Below are 17,755 nucleotides of genomic sequence, written 5' to 3'. Positions count from 1 at the left end.
CACAGCAGGCTGGTCGGAACACAAAGACAATTACTGTTCCCATCACCCTTAATGCGCAGAGGGATATGAGAAACAGACAGAAGAGAGCAGACAGTCTTGCTGCTGTCCTCATGAGTGTCTCGCTTACGTCACAGCACCACTGAGCTACCAGACCTAGCTGAACACCATGGGTCAATGACAGCAAAGCAGCAACAATTGGCAGTTGGCCGTAAAAATGGTTAAACACTCCCTGAATGAAAGTCAAAAAGCAGTTTGAGGGAGCGAATTGATGCACTCGTAAAGCTGGGGCATTTTATAGCTTCATATTAGCGTTATGACCTGGAAGCGCTGCACTGTTTACTACGTGATCAGCATAGGAGACTGACATGGAAGAGAAGTAATTGTTGAATCAAGTCGTTATTTTTGTTTGTTTTTTGCACACAAAGAGTCTTCTCGTCACTTCATAACATTAAGGTTGAACCGCTGTAGTCACATGGACTATTTTAATTATTTGTGTAACACTTTTCACCATCTACGCTGTTTCAAAGCACTTAGACAACGGTAACTGTGGCAACAAGGAAAAAAATCAATAAGATGTTTAAAGGGTTAATTAATGTAGGATGTACTAATTTTTTTCATACAAGATATGAACATTTCTGTTTATTTAAGCTGTACACAATTACAAAATGTACATTCCAAGTATCTTTGTATGTCCTAATATGTTGGGGAAAAACAAAACAAAAAAACAAAACAAATCCACTTTTTATGGTGTGTACAAACTTTCACAGCACTTTAATCTTAAATACATTATGTAAATTCAAATGCATTTACACTGCCTGTACATACTCTTGCCACTTCTGCATATTACATTCAATACTCACATGTATCTGTATATAACAGGTCTTCTGTCCATGGTATACTGTAGTCTATACAAGTTATTTTACTATTCTGTGAAGCTGTTGTATTTTATGTAAGTACTGGAAGCTTCTACATGATTTTTATTTCTTGTGGTAATTTTAGGAAAATGTCATAATGCAAAATAATAATGGTCCTAAAATCGTATTCATTTTCTTTATGCACAATATAGTTTCATCTTTATTTAATGTTGGCATGAAACATGTTATTGACAGGTTTTGTGAGATTCACCCAAAAACATGTAAGTTGTGAATTAGACTAGTTCTGTGCTGCATGAACAATATCACACATGGATACTGTATAATAAAGATGACTTTAAAACAAATATGCTACTCAATCAATCAAACACAAGCCATCTTAGTGACTGACATTAGTTAAGTTTGTAGAATATAAACTATAAATGTGAAAGATTAACATACAAATTCTGATACTGTAGGCAGCATATATCCAAATATAATTAAAATAAAGATCAAACAGATGTGCCAAGTCATAATTAAAAATCATGGATTTCTATTTAATCACAGTTATGCTCTTCTCCTTTAAGACATGAATGGAGTAGGTAACTACTGGCTTAATTAATTTACTCATAATTAACTAATAAAGTGTCCTGCATGTAAAGTGACAGATTGGGATGTGAAATATCTTCAAGATGCAACAGCAAATGAGAATTAAGTGCTACGATAGAGGGAAAGATAGTCTGTCAATGACAACTTCAATTTTGGTTCTCACACAAAGCTATTATACGGCTTCAGAAAACACTGCATATGGGGTGCATGAGTGATATTGACAAATTTTATGATACTTTTATGGCACTTTTTAAAACTTAACAGAATAAATCCTCTTCTAGTTTGATAGTATGGAGATGAGCAGCATGAATTAAAGGGTTAGTTCACCCAAAAATGAAAATTCTGTCATTTATTACTCACCCTCATGTCGATCTACTCCCGCAAGACCTTTATTCATCTTCGGAACACAAATTAAGATATTTTTGATAAAATCCGATGGCTCAGTAAGGCCTCTTTTGCCAGGAAGATAATTAACACTTTCAGATGTTAACACTTAAAACAGTTCATGTGAGTACAGTGGTTCAACCTTAATATTATAAAGCGACAAGAATACTTTATGTGCGCCAAAAAAACAAAATAACAACTTTTCAACAATATCTAGTGATGGCCGATTTCAAAACACCGCTTAGAAGCTTTACGAATCTGTTTTGAATCATTGGTTTGGATCGCGTATCAAACTGCCAAAGTCACGTGAACTACTGAAATTTACAAACACTTTTGACGTAACAATGCCTCGTTTACTGAAATCACGTAACTTTGGTGCTCCGGACCACTGATTCGAAACAAAAGATTCATAAAGCTTCAAAGCAGTGTTTTGAAATTGGCCATCACTAGACATTGTTGAAAAGTCATTATTTTGTTTGTTTTTTGCACACAAAAAAGTATTCTCATCGCTTTATAATATTAAGGTTAAACCACTGTACTCACATGAATTGTTTTAATAAAGCAATAAGCCCCAAGAAGCCATGGTTTACAGGGAATTTATAACAGCTAAGGGGCATTGTTAGAATGTTAAAACCCCCTTAACGGTTACCACACAATACAAATATTAAAGCCAAAAAATATGTATCAATACAACTTTCATGAAGTAAAATCATTAAAAGGCTTCCTTCCGCTGGAAAAAAATAGTCCCTGACCGTGAACAGCAACAGAAGTTACATTTATTATGCCATTAGATGGCGGCAAAGATTGTTTTTATGAGTGAGTCACGCAGTCGCAAAGACTTTTATATTGAAACTTCTTGTGAACACGGAATAAGACGCAAATGCTTTGAGCAGCGTGGTCAGTGTCAGCAGGGCACGGGAAAACCCATTAAAAGCTGACTTACGGTCAGCTGTATGTTTTCAGGAATTTTACAATGGCTTTGAACGCTGCTTATCAGAATCAAGGGCCGGAACTATCCGTTTTATAAATATGTTTTTATTACCTTTTTGGACATCTGAAAGTTAATAATCTTGCTGGCAATAGAGTCCTCACTGAGCCATCGAATTTCATCAAAAATATCTTAATTTGTGTTCCGAAGATGAACGGGTGTAGAACGACATAAGGGTGAGAGTAATAAATGACATAATTTTCATTTTTTGGGTGAACTAACACTTTAACATCTGTGTTTTGCAAAAAAAAAAAAAAAAAAGAATGCTGACAGAATATTCATTTATTGGTGGACTACTCTTAAATTCTCCATCTTGTTAAACTGCATTACAACACTATGAAAAGAACCGAAAGAATCAAAACCATACGATTAGCAACAACATGAAAAGACGATGTATCGTTTGGAACCGTACAGGAAACACTGCAGGAGTTTAGTGTTGTCCTGTGTTTGTAAGTCTCTGTAGTCCAATAAGGACGAGGTGAGTTAGGCAGAACGAGTGGTCTTGCATACTAAGGGAGCATCAAAGGTTCACTACTGCTTCCGACAGTTTGGCCAGCTGAGTCCTCCACAGGCGGCCGTTACGATAAAATACAGCACCACCTGAGAGGACAAGACAAAATATTATTTAGAATCACTGTCTACTGTACATCTGGCCTTCTCACATGCAGCCAGTTAAATACTTCTATGGGGTCCAGAGCCTTCAGTCATGCAGCTCATTTATGGAACTTGCTGCCACAGGATGTGCAAAACAGTGAAAGACCCATCTTTTTAGCCAGGCTTTTATGTGATTACTTTTATGTTTGTATCCAATAAACATTATTTGTTTAATGTTGATTGTTCTATTGTGTTTGTAAGGCACCTATAAATAAAATGTATAATAATAATAATAATAATAATAATAATAATAATAAGTTTTTCCCCCAGGTCTGTTTTGGAGAATAATAAACATGGCAAAATGTTCTCTTTACGACACCACAGGATGTCAAATTGTGGCATGAATGATTCCACAGATAAATTCGCTAAGTACCAATGAGCACTACTGAGGACAGTTAACAGTATTAATTGCAATCCTTCAATGCAACAGCAAAACAGAGCATGGATAAATGATAATGACATTTTTTCTTGACTCACACACACACACATCATAAAAAAATGCAATATCACAATCTCCAAAAAATCTAGTCTACCTGCAGTTATAGAACGATGAAATAATGTAGGCTCTTGTGAAAAAAAATGCTGTAAAGTGAGGATGCTTTCCAAAATAGATTTTAACAATTAACTTCTATGAACTAAATCAAATCAATATTTGTTGTGAGCACCCTTTACACCATTACACAGGAGGAATTCAGTACAATAAACATTCAGATTTTAGTTTTTCAAAGAAAATGTTTGTTTGTTGTATCAATCTCAGACAGGTTCGTTAAATAGTTTGCCAGGTCTACTTAGGTAAATGGAAAACCTACTTAAAGAGATTGTTCCATATTATTAAGCAAGTCACAGTTCTCATGAAATATGGGGAGCAAGAAAAATCTTTCTGAAGATGAAAAGTATGAAATGGTGCAATATCTTGCAAAAGGCATGAAAACAAGTAATATTTTGCAAAAACTTGAATAGAGATTACCGAACTGACAAAAGGTTTGTGATTTAGTGATTGTAGAGCACAGAATAAAGTCAGATAACGTTTCTGTCATACAAATTAACTGTATTAAAAGGCCACTGTTGAGCAGCAGACAACTATTTGAAGCTACTGGAGTCTCAGGAGTCTCGAGAACCTTTCCATGCAGCCATCTCTAACCAAAATTCACACATTTTTTAATTTTATTTCTGATGTGACTGTCTGGAAGGTGTGTTAAAACTAATGTACAGATAGTTCCAAACAGATTAATGTGATTTATTACATTACAAAAGTTGAATAACAGTTTAATTGCACTTCAAGACATGCATCAGATATGGCAGGGAATCTATTCAAGCCATTGTGCAACTGGCTGCCATTTTCACAGTTATTTTTAACACCTCCTTAAAAAGCCCAACTGTACCCAACTGTTTTAAAAGCCAGATCATCATATCTGTGCCATAGAAAAACAAGGTGAGCTGTCTTAATGACTATTGCCCAGTGCCACAAACCAACCATTCTTGGGTGCTTTTTAAAGTGTGTTTAGGGTAATTGTCCTGCTGGAAGACCAATAAACTTCTGACACTGGGTCCATCATTGTGCTCCAAAATTCCTTGGTAATGTTTAGCTGATTTCATGATGTTGATGTTTAGCTGATGTTTCATGTGGTGGTGTGCATTTTTGTACTTTGTGCGTGCCTCCAGAATAAAAAATGAACGACTCTGAGGTGACTCTGCCAAAGCATGTCCGTTTATACCACCATCTCCATGATCCATCAATGCAGGACCATAGGCCCTGTTTACACCTGGTATTAAGATGTGTTTTCATCTATTGAAAAAAGTGGATGACGCTAAATACAGGCAAATAATGGGGGTCTAAATATGGGGTCTAGATCTACTTAGGAAGCCATATCACTCACACTTCATACAAATCTAAGACACTAAACAGATGCAGGCAATTCACATACACTCGCTTTCTCTAATTCATTCAAATTTACTTAAATACACTTAATCTTACACACCACTTTATTTTACTTCTGTACTCCACATCTAACACCTCATAGATAAAATAACTAACAAAAGTTAAGCATTTAGTCAGTGACAGCTTGAACTTATCAAGTGATCATGGTAAAAACAGGATAAATCTCTCAGGATAATACTCTGTGGAAGCCCAGTTTCGCGTTTCTGCTCCTCTTGTGCAAACTGCATCATTTCTCACATATTAGCAAAGTGGGTAACGCTGTAGATTACAGCCCGCAAAGTACTGCGTAATTAAGATGAAATTATAGCGTACATTTCTTTAATTATAGTGTACCTATAAAGTATTTACGTAAGTATAAGTACGTCTAAAATACTTACAGTATAAATAATTTGTTAATTTTCCTGGTTGTTACCCCTTTATTCCCAAAACTTTACATATTGTTCCCTTATACTTACATGTAAGTACTTTATAAGTATAATTACAAAAAGTTATGCTGTAAATTTGTTTTAATTACGCAGTACTTTGAGGGCTATAATCTAAAGCGTTACCAAAAAGTGTTTTCTCAGAACTGCTGTTTTAAATGGGATTTTTTCCTAGCCACATTAAAACAATCTTGAGTTGTGTCTCCAGCCATTCTTGGAAGATTTTTGAAGTGTGTTTAGGGTAATTGTCCTGCTGGAAGACCAATGAACTTCTGACACTGGGTCCATCATTGTGCTCCAAAATTCCTTAGTAATGTTTAGCTGATTTCATGATGCCGTGCACACGTTCAAGGCACCCAATGCCAGAGGCAGCAAAGCAACCCCAAAACATCAATGAACCTTCTTCCATGTTTAGCTGCAGGGAAGGTGTTCCTTTCTTTGAAAGCTTAATTTTGCTTTCTGTACACACAGAAATTGTGTGGTTTACCAAAAACACAAAAAACACTAATTTGGTCCACTCTAACATCTGTCCTCAGGCATGTTTGTCTGTGTCTCTACAAAAGCAGTTGGACTTTTGTATGTATCTTACATAAAGTTTTCTCTTGTGGCCGCATTCAGTGAGTTTGGCTACAGGAGTGCTTCTCAAACCTGTCCTGGAGGAGTCCCAGCACTGCACATTTCTGATGTCTCCCTCATCTAACACACCTGATTCAATTCATCAATCAAGACTGTAAGACTTGAATTGGGTGTGTTAGATGAGGGAAGCCCTTGGCTGCAGTTCCATAGGCCTTAAGTGTCTTGATAACATCACATACAGTGGAAACAAGAACATCAAGGTCTCTGGAGATGTGCTTGTAGCCTTGAGATTGCCTATTCTCAGTTATAAACTTGTGCCTGACCTCAGAAAACATCTTCTGCACAATTTCAGAAGAAAAACATACAGATTGAGACATAGTATTTTGCTATATAGTTATTGCTGTGTCACTTTTGGGCATGTCCATTACTGTAGTGTGACGTACTGGCGTTCAACCTACTGTAAGCTCCAGAACTTACCAGCACGGCTATTATGACAATGACTGTTAACTTCAGGTTCTTCATACACATGGCATGGGCCAGGTTACGACTTGTTGTTTTAAAGGTGACAGACTGCACATACAAGAGGAATATTCATCAGCATACATACCATACAGTGACATAAACAAATATGTTTCAAACAGGAAATAGTATCAAAACTCACAGAATCCATCAAGTTCTCGGTTTTATCGATGAGCAGCTCGAGCCTCTCTCCTCTCTGAGCTACGAGATCTACAATAGTACAAAGCAGCACATATTCACTTAAATTGTTCATTAATAGAATTATTAATAGAAGTGATTAAAGTGACTCAGTCTCACCAATGTTCCGGACCATAATGCCTTTCAAGTCGTCTACGTGCATCTGTGTTTCTGTCAGTCTGTCTGAGCCTTTGGGATCTGAGTGATGTTTCTAACAACAGCAAAGCACATGCATGTCAATACATGTTAAAGAAATATTGTTTTGGGCATAGCTACTCAAAAATGAGAATTATTTTGAGTTCTGCAGAAGATAGAGAAATGCATAAAAAAACATGGGATCTGAAAAAGTGTTTGGACCCAGAAACCCGGGATGACAAACACAACTGTGCCTTTGAGAAAGACATTTATGGTACCTACACACTAAAGGATGATCTGGTGGAGAGTTTGATATAGAAATGACTAGTGTGGAAAGAGCCAGATCAGTTAGAAAACAAACAAACATGCAGTTAAGTGTATGTCCCAAAGCACAACTAATCCTGACTCACTGGTCTATGGATGCTTATGTTGTGTTGTAGCAAAAGCTGGAATTTTCTCAACTTGTGACTAAATGATGAAGAGTAACTTTGTTTCTATATCAGTGCAGTGCATTAATGCCACTGAAGCTGGGTTACTCCAGGACGACTGAAAATCACTGTTGAATTGTGGAAAGTTTCAAAGTGTGTGCTAGATGCATACTATGTTTTCCATAGGCTACACCTTTCTCTAATTAATACTTAACTCAGTCATGTGAAAAGCATTCAATAAGGTCTCTAAGCTAAAGCTCAACATCATCACAGGCCTCTTAATCCTAAACATATATGACCCATATTAATAGTAGTGTAGTCTAAGGCAGGGTTTCTCAACTAGTGGGTCGCAACTCAAAAGTGGGTCACAAGACAGTTTTGAGTGAGTCGTGGAGTGTGTAGTCAAAGAAACAACAACTATAACACAAAAACAAAATTAGGGGCTCAAACCCTATTGTAATGGTTAGAATTTCCAAGGATCATCATTCTCCTCTAAAAGTGATAGGGCAGACCAAACCATTAAACCACCGACTAAACTATTAAAAATAATGCAGAAAATGGAAAACCCAGAATTAAATGGAAAAAACAAAACGTTTTGGCTTTATTTAAATGGTAACACTTTGGTATGGGGAACACATATTCACTATTAACTACGACTTTTGCCTCAATAAACTCTTAATTTACTGCTTATTAAAGGTGCAATATGTAGGATATTCTGTCCATTAGAGGTCGCTAGAGGCCTATTCAAAACAAAGGCGTAGCTTGATGAAGCCAAGTTTGAGTGCGGAATCTTGGGACATGTGGTCTTCACATCACAGCTGGTGGAAATAATCGGCATAGGACACGGGAAGAAATCATGGTCATGGATGTGATTATTAACGTTTCTGTAGTATGAAGCAGAGCAGGACCGAGTGTTGTGGGAGCTGAACGAGGCCGTTGGAGCGATTGCACAACACACCCTGCGAGAAGCGGAACTTTTATTATGCCACAGTCGCTGCACTGCTTCTGCTTTTCCGGTCATGAGTATGAGGTAACACAGCTCTGTTTATCTTATTAGATATATTTGAGTGTGTTGAAAATGATGTTATAACGTTACTCTGTGCGTTTGTTCTGTGGCTGCTGTGAGACACTTGTTGCACACTGCAGTAAGCTAGATCGATTTTAGAATATCATATTAAATGCTGGATGGCTTGTGTTGATGAATGGCAAGCAATTAATTTTGAAACGTATTGTATGATGGAGAAAATGCTGTTATTACTGTGACTAAAAATAAAGCTGCATCTCATTATGCTATGTTAGCTATTTCACAATTCACAAATTTCACATTGTTTTTCTCTGAGGCATGGTAAAGCATGGTACTCGCAAAAAATCAAGAAATTAGATTTAAACAATAAGACTAAATGTGTTGAGCTATATAACAACAATTAGTTTTCTGTCTATAAATATATCAAAACAGTTGTTCCCTTGTCTATTAAAACATATAATATATAAAAGCGTCCTTGGTGTTTCCATGGTTTCTACAAAATAAAACCGGAAACCGAGAATAATGTGGGTATGAGGCAATTGACAGGCGACTCCTCATACATCCCGGAGCCTTGGTTAAAATTGCAATTTTCTTGTGATTTACAAATAGTTGGAAACATTTGGGATATTTAAAGTACTCAAGTGAACAAAATATATAACACTGGCCTAGTGGTTTTTGGATATTTTACTGTAAAATTCTTACATATTGCACTTTCAATAGTTAGTAAGGTAGTTGTTGTAGAGTTAAGTTTAGGTAAGGGGTAGGATTTAGGGATGTAGAATATGGTAAGGCAAAATAAGGTATTAATATGTGCTTTATAAGTACTAATAAACAGCCAATATGCAAGCTAATAAACAATAAAAGCAGCAAGCAGTGAAGAAAGGGCCCTCGCACCCGTGCCAACACCCAGTGTTCCCTCTAAGCTGCGCGCGTGCGCGGCTGCGCACTTCTGAAGCCGCGGCTGCGCACTTCTGAAGCCGCGGCCGCGCAGAAAAAAATAATTGCCGCGCAGAGAACAGACATGAAAATGATTGTAGTAGTTTAAATGAGAAATAATTGCAGTGCTCTGGACAACCGCTATAGGGTTATTGTAGCTATAGAGTTGGAACCGGTGAATGCGGTTTACAGGTTTCATAGAAAGAGAACGATTGAGCGCGTGTGAGCTGGCTGGCCCTGAAGCCAAATCAGTCACGGTAAGAATACTGTCATGTTTGCGGACTAAATTACCTCAATACGAGAGGCAACGCGAAACGAAAAGAAATATGAAATAAAACGTCATGTTTTAATGAAAAGTGGTGGAAATAACGGATGATGGGCACAGAATGAACAAAACTCTGAGACATCACACACCCACCACAGGTGTAGCTTGCAAACTCAAAATACATCAGTGATATACCTCAGTTTAAATAGATTTTTGTGTGTGGTGGTGGTGTGGGTTTCAGGGATGTTTAGATAACTATAAACAATTTAACGTTCACTTTTCTTAAAAATATTTAGCTATCAGTTTAAATGCTTCAGTTTGTTTTCACTATATAATATATTAAAACAAATGGAAGCATTTAAACTGATATAATACTGTATATCAGTTTAAATACTTAAATATTATATTATATTTTATTATATTATAAGGTAAACCTAATAAAAAATTGATCTCACAAGGGGATTGTTTAGGGCTCCTTGCCACGAAAAATCTTAACCTCCTGGTATATAAAATCTATGAGATTCTTAAGCAATAAACATGTAATTTTAATGGTTTAACACTGTCTGTTGCTAATAATTGACTGTACAAAAACACATTATGGTTGTTTCAAACCATCATTGTAACTGCTCATGTTATATTATTATAAAGAATTGAACTGTCCTGCAGGAGGACAGAAATTATTTTTTAATAGAATTTTTTGGTAAAGACTGGTACAGTTAATACAGCAATGTGAAAAAATCTCAAGTAACCTAAAATGTGCTTAATTTAGTGACTGAACTGCTTGTTTTCAAACATATTTAATAAATCACTAAGTTACATCAAGGGTCAAATAAAATAGAAACGGCACATTGAAGGTAAATGTTACAGTTGCATGATAAAACCATTTTTGTGTGTGTGTGTTTACGTTCATTGTACAGGTCTGATATAAAGTATGTTTTTGCTCAGGTGGCCAAAATGTACGCTCAACAGAGAAAAGTTTTGCTCAGCGAGAAATAAAATTAGAGGGAACATTGCCAACACCACCCGGTGGCTTTAGGAAAACAGAGCATGGTGGGCAGTATGCATTACGGTTAGGGTTGTATTAATATATAAATATAGGAGGATGTCAGTCATTTGCATTTGCCATATTTCCTGCTACCAGCTGGTGGCGCTATGAATATAACAAAATTTTGCCGTGTAGATGTCTAGATGTAGATGTTAGGCCAGGGCACTTATCAAACGTGTGAAGTCTGAGGCAGACATTGTATGCTTGAGTTACAACAACTTCCTGTTTCATGACGATAATAGCATGCTTAAAGGTGCTAAAGAGGATCTTTTCGTCGACTGAGAAACCAAAGACTGTTACTGAGTTTTTGAAATGAGCGCATGCGTAAGAACAACCCCCCTCCTTCGAAGGAACGCCTCCCAAAACTCGTAAACACTCGTATTGGAACACGAGTGTTTACCACCGGCATTCGCTGTGTTGTGTTAGTGGATTCATTATGTCGGACTCACCGCAGGTAACTCATAATCTGCAGTTGTTACTCCTGTCTCCGGACAAAAACATTGCATGCAGTGCCTGTGGAGTGTGGAAAGTTACTGGAGCGCGCAGCCGCGCTCGTCTCTCACAAGGAACGTCATAGCAGTGATTGACAAGCCAGAGGGCCAATCCGCGCACGTCTCTCACAAGGAACGTCACGGCAGTGATTGACAAGCCAGAGGGTGATGTTTTTAAGGCCCTACCTCGTGCACAGATGATGTATATTAATATTATTCCTTTCAGTGCACCTAATAAATAGTCTTTTATCAGTTAGTAAAGACAGTTTCAAGTAATACTGTAAAAATGTATAAAACAAAACATCCTCTTTAGCACCTTTAATCACATTCATCTAAGTGTTGCATGCATGTTTTAGAATGTTTCTACTAGCATTTTTAGCTCTCAATTGCATATTTTAGTATGTTGCTAGTAGTGCATCACAGTGTTAAACATGTCACTTTCTGTTGCCGACAGGTGGCGCTATGACTAACTGAATATTTGCATGTAGAGGTCTTCAGGCCAGGACTGTTATGTTATCAAACATGGAAAGTTTGGGGCAGGTTGGACATTGTATGCCTGACTTACAACAGCTTCCTGTTTCATGGTGAAACATCAGACTTTGTTTTCGTTCAACGAAAACTCAAGATCTTTGCAATTTAACATTGCTAAGACCTTAAGATTAGACTGACCAAATATGATGTTGTTCTGGTTAAATCTCAATGAGGAGATAATCACAGTGTAAAACATGCCATTTCCTGTTGCCCGCAGGTGGTGCAATGACTGTAACTGAATATTGGCACGTAGATGTCTTCAGGCCAGTATTATACTAAAACATGTGAAGTTTGGGGCAGATAAGACATTGTATGTCTGAGTTAAAACAACTTCCTGTTTCATGGCAAAACATCGAATTTTGTCAGGGCACTCCGGACACTCCCTTCAGCGAAAATTCAAGATTTAACATCGCAAAGGCCTTTAGATTAGACTGACCAAATATTATGTTTATCTGATAAAATCTCTAGGAGGAGGTACAATTTCTGGAAATGGCAAAAATTCAAAATATCTCACTTCCTGTTGGGTTTTCAGATTTTGCTCCCAGGGACTTTTTGTAGGTATTGGGCTGTTACATGTATCTACCGAATTTCATACTTGTACGTGAAACGTATCGTGAAGGGACGCTTAATTATAGGGATGCACCGATCCGCCTTTTTCGCTTCCGATACCGATTCCGATACCTGGGATTCAGTATCGGCCGATACCGATCCGATCCGATCTTCAAGTAATAAGAAAAGTGCTAAATTACCTAATAAACTGTATGCCTCACATAGGGCTGTGACGGTCGGCATGACAACCGCGCCACCGCGGTCATGGAGTGTCACCGGCGGTAGTGTGGCGTGTATATAATATATAATCTCAAAGGTCGCGTTAACCGAAAATTTTCCGTCATTGATGGAATTTTTTTTAGCAGTGACGGAAAAAATCTGCAGCCTGTCCGTCATTTTGACTGATTACTGAGGCTGATGTTGCTTGTAACTGTAATTCCCACCCCTGTCTAGTTGGTGGTGAGCGCGCTCCAGTGTGGCAGCAGAGCGCGAGTTCAGTCTCCAGAATAAAATGAAAACGATGCGTTTGATTACACACACCCAGTTTGTCCATTTTATTATATATTATAATACTTATGCTTGCATAATTAAGTTTCTAATCCGTTTTGTTTTAAATGGTTTGTTTTATTTTTCTTGCTGCTGACTATAAGTTTATGGTCAACAAATGGCTTTTGTCAATTATAATTTTGTAGGTGGCGCTATCAAGCCATTTTGCCACACCTAATTCTGAAACCCATTTCAGATGTAAATTTTCACCACTGCTGACGTGTGTGCGAAGTTTCATGAGTTTTCGAGCATGTTTAGGCCCTCAAAAAAGCAATTCATTTCGGAGAAGAATAATAATAGATCGAGTAATTACAATAGGGTCCTCACTCCATCGGTGCTCAGGCCCTAACTAGTTAAAAGTGAGAATTGTCCCCATACTAAAGTGTTACTCATTTAAATAGCATCCAGATGGCAGAGAAAATCAAAAGCAGCCTTTCAGAGTAAACTGGTAAACAGAAGTTGTACTTCAGAACACCACGAGAAAGCTTTTTGCAAATACTGCAAATTCATTCTTTAAGTATGCATTAAAGTTACAGCCTCAACTAATGCACCTGTATGGCTCTGTTTATCTGTTTACAACTGTATATGTGGGATTTTGTGAAATACTTGAGGGCGGTTCTGGAGTTTTTCAGAGAAAAGAGCTTTGCAACCCTGGTGATCAACTAACTTTTGCGCAAACCTCATTTTGTGTCTTACCACACAGACAAACATAAAAGTGAAGTATGAACAGGCAATTGTGTTTACAAATACACGTTCAAATGCGGCAGATGCACGTACCATTTGTGCAGCCAACGTGCTGGAAAACTCACTGTTCATGGCGTAGGGCAGCGCAGTCTGTGCTCGTGAGCCATAAGTGGTCTGAAATCTCTTTTTCACCTCATTCAGGAAACCGAATGCACGGGAGCGCTCAAACTCCTGCAAGAGAGACGGACAGCTCAGTATGTGAATGGAGCCATAGAGAAACTCACATGCTCACGTGGCAGATACTCACATCATCAGTGATACACAGATAGACGATCCTCTCGTGGCAGATGTAGTGGAACAGATAGCTGAAAATCAAGAAGCGCATCATAACATCAGAACAGACAAACGTCACTAAACATACACAGCTGAAAAGCACAATGTCAGTTGTACCTGCCATGGGAATATGTGAGTTTGTTGTTTTCCGATGGGATTTTAGCTAGAATCTGTTCCGTCACCTCCAGAAAGTTGCCAGAGAAACATGCATGTTTAGCCAGAACGGTCGATCCTCGAGCCACCACGGCAAACAGGATAGCCATCACCGCAAATAAACCTGATCGAACACTGAACGGTTCACAAACAAACACATGTGAGACAACATGGACAACATCACAAATGCACACAATATACCGTTAAAGTGATAAAGACAGAGAGCATTCCTGAGAGAGCTTCTATTTCAATACAACACATTTCATCACAATTTACATTTTATAATACAGTATACCTCCATATATTGGTGAATTATGCTTCGCAATGATAGGAAGTGTCGACATCAAAGGACCAATAACAAACAAGCCCATTATCCCTAAGGGAATTTTTGGTCACTTCCTGCCATAAGCGTTGTGCCCACTCAGTCTGACAAGGCACATGGATTGAATTTGAATGCAAATTTCCCCCTCAAAATATTTTTACCTTTAAAAATTTCCAAGATTTTTGTGGGTTTAATATTATGAGTGCTGCAAACTTGTGGCCTTGGGGTGAAAAAATACTATTCTGAATACATGGTGGTTTGAGGCAACAAAAGATGAGTTTGACTACCAAAGACTACCAAAGAATTTTACCATTTTGGGAGATACTTATTATGCATCCACTTAAGTGTCAACTTTATATGAAAATGTCAAATTTTGCTTAGGTCAATCACATACTTGAGTACAGCAGTGTTCAGTTCAAGCTGATGGTTTAAATCTTCATGTAAGACATAGAATACATGGAACACTGAATTCATGCAGTACTAGACAACAGACCTTATTCAGAGCAGCGCCATGACAGTTATGAAAGCGAGGCTGTGAGGAACAGACTTGTAAAAGATGTATAAAGCTTCAAGATCACTTATCAAGATCTCTCATTTTCCACAGCTCATGTTGTGTAGAGGTTTTTTTTTTGTCTACTGACATTTCTTGGAAAAATATTTTTGCAGTTTTTTATCAGCAGAAACACATTAAATAACAGTACAACCCACTGAAGAGATGTATGTCTATCCCTCACAGCCTCACTTTCATTCCTGTTAAAAATCAAAGATGGCACTGCTGTAAATAACGTTTGCTGTGAATAAGGTAATATGAATTAAATTAATTAAAATTAATTTGAATTCATAATTAAAAAAAAAAATTAAAATTTAAACTGTTTGAAATTCTACAGACATTGTGAAACTCACATATTAAACAAAAAATACACCGTGCCTATGGTCATGTGTCACAGTCATAAATCATTTTCATATGGCCCATGCCGAAATGTGGGAGTCTTCCGGAAGACGACAAACAATTATGAATAATCTTACTCCCTGCAGACAATAAATTCTGTTTAAGAATGTAGTGTGTATTGGGTCAAACAGACTATATGGAGTATTACCTGGTGGATATATGTTACATACACCAAATGTGCCTGTCAAATGAGTGCACTTGAGTGACAGATAAAAAAGCACATACTTCAGGATTTTCCAGTTCCTGAGACTTTTATTCTTAAAGTCACCAAGAATATTGAAGAATTTATTATAAATGATTTATCCGTGCACATTTATAATATTTGAAATACATGTGCCTCACTCTTTGAATCAAATATCTTCCCCTCCCTCTTGCATGTTTTGATGTCCATATGTTTTTGTTAAATAAGCTGCAGCATTTCTATCGCAAATAAGTGCCCAAATATTAAAGATTAAGTGGAAATTTGAATTAAATATTGTTTGGCGAATATTAAACAAGGATTTGATCATGCTGAAAAATTGTAACAACAACAATGACCCTCTGCAGGCATTTTTTTATAATATGTAATGTACATAAGTTTATTGTTTATATTAGGTATATTACGTTATTTTAAGTGTTGTTCAATAAAACAATATGATTACTTGCTTTTGATACTATATTTGAGTCAATTATTGCCTCGTTCTTATTTTAAGTCATTCTTATTACCAAAAAAAAAAAAATCTGATTACTCGTTTAATCATCAAAATAATCAACCAATTACTAGATTCAACAAATGTTTTTTCCCCAGATATTACAAGTAGTTTTGTTTTTTTAAAAACGTCTTTAAAATAATTAGAAAACATTAAGCCAAAAATCTTTTCAACGATCAATTTTTAATTTTTTGATTTATCTACTTCACAGTTTTCATTATTAAATCATAATAAAGTATCTCTCTGGGGCTTGAAGTTTATTATAAAACGCCTATATGTTTTTCAAAGAGTTTTGTTTGTCTTTTTTCCTGTTTACATATAGTCAGATTTTATTGTTCAAGCCTGTTTTCATAATGGAAAGGTTGATTCACTCTGGATGTGTTTTGTATTGAATAACATTTGTACTACTAAGTTGATTAGAGAGTATTACGTCGTGGTTTCATTTACTGTTACATTAAACATATACAGTGTTGATTTGTACCACCTGCCTTTGTGAGCTTTTATCTGACTTAACATCTATCTGAGATAGTTAATGACATGACATGTGTATAAATTTCAAATGTCATATGTGGGAAAGTGTATCTTATTTTCATCTGCTGAAGTTAGCAACCGAACTACATTGAGAGCTGCTTTCAATCATAGGGCTAGTTATTATGGACTAGAGGGAATCAAAACTATGAGAAATCATAAAATACCATTTCCTGTATGAGATTAGTATGATAAGAAACGATTGTGGATTAGATAAGATGATCTGATGACATGATCGATTATAATGATTTGTGTACCTGAGATTCTGATGATCCAACAGCCGCTCGTGCTCCGCTCTTTGATGTCTTTAAACGGTAGTGGCATAAACAGTACTTTCATTGCCTGACAAACATTCTTGAAATCCTAAATAAATGCTATTATTAAAAATTACAGCGGTCTATGTAAATAGAGAAATGAACAAACGTCACTGTTTTCCGCGAACGTCACACCGTGCGACCACGAAAAGATTTCCGCATTGCGTCACACACACGCGCCCGGGGCGGGGTTCTTGGTTTAAAGGGAAAGTTAACCCAAAAATGACAATTCTGTCATCATTTACTTACCCTCAAGTTTTTTTCCCAAACCTGTTCCAAATTTCGTTCTTCTGCTGAACACAAAAGAATATTTTGAAGAATGTTGTTATCCAAACAGTTGACTTCTATAGTGTTTTTCTTTTCCTTACTATGGACATCATTGGGGCCCATCAACTGTTTGGATACCCATATTCTTCAAAATATCTTTAAAAAAAAAAATCTTAAAAAAAAAAAAAGTTTCACTCACCAGCCAATTTGGCTATTAAATTTTTAAGTTACCAACCATTCGAAACTTCTACTAGCCAACACAAAAATACCAGAAATAAACCAGATTATCCAAAGTAAGATTATTTATATGGCACATTTCATACACAGTGTTCATTCAAAGTGCTTTACATAGAAAATGAATTAAAATAATCATAAAATAATTACAACATATGCATAAGAAATAAAAATATTATGCCTGACTACTTGAATTACTAAATTCGGGTCTCC

General features: G+C 36.7%; 1 protein-coding gene across 1 annotated transcript; it reads right to left on the bottom strand.

The window, feature by feature from the left end:
- Positions 1-3,099: 3,099 nt before the first annotated feature.
- Positions 3,100-17,203, bottom strand: sybl1 (synaptobrevin-like 1). Its single transcript, XM_048179642.1, has 8 exons — positions 16,985-17,203; positions 14,204-14,374; positions 14,061-14,118; positions 13,847-13,984; positions 7,240-7,330; positions 7,085-7,152; positions 6,901-6,993; positions 3,100-3,432 (listed from the first exon to the last, which is right to left on the bottom strand). Exons 2-8 carry the CDS (start codon positions 14,347-14,349, stop codon positions 3,364-3,366), a joined length of 663 nt encoding a protein of 220 aa, XP_048035599.1. The 5' UTR covers positions 14,350-14,374; positions 16,985-17,203; the 3' UTR covers positions 3,100-3,363.
- Positions 17,204-17,755: the final 552 nt, after the last annotated feature.

The sequence above is a fragment of the Megalobrama amblycephala genome, unplaced genomic scaffold, assembly GCF_018812025.1.
Source record: "Megalobrama amblycephala isolate DHTTF-2021 unplaced genomic scaffold, ASM1881202v1 scaffold265, whole genome shotgun sequence".
Classification (NCBI taxonomy): Eukaryota; Metazoa; Chordata; class Actinopteri; order Cypriniformes; family Xenocyprididae; genus Megalobrama; species Megalobrama amblycephala.
The sequence above is the reverse complement of the archived record's forward strand: the minus strand, read 5'-3'. Positions and strand labels throughout refer to the sequence as shown.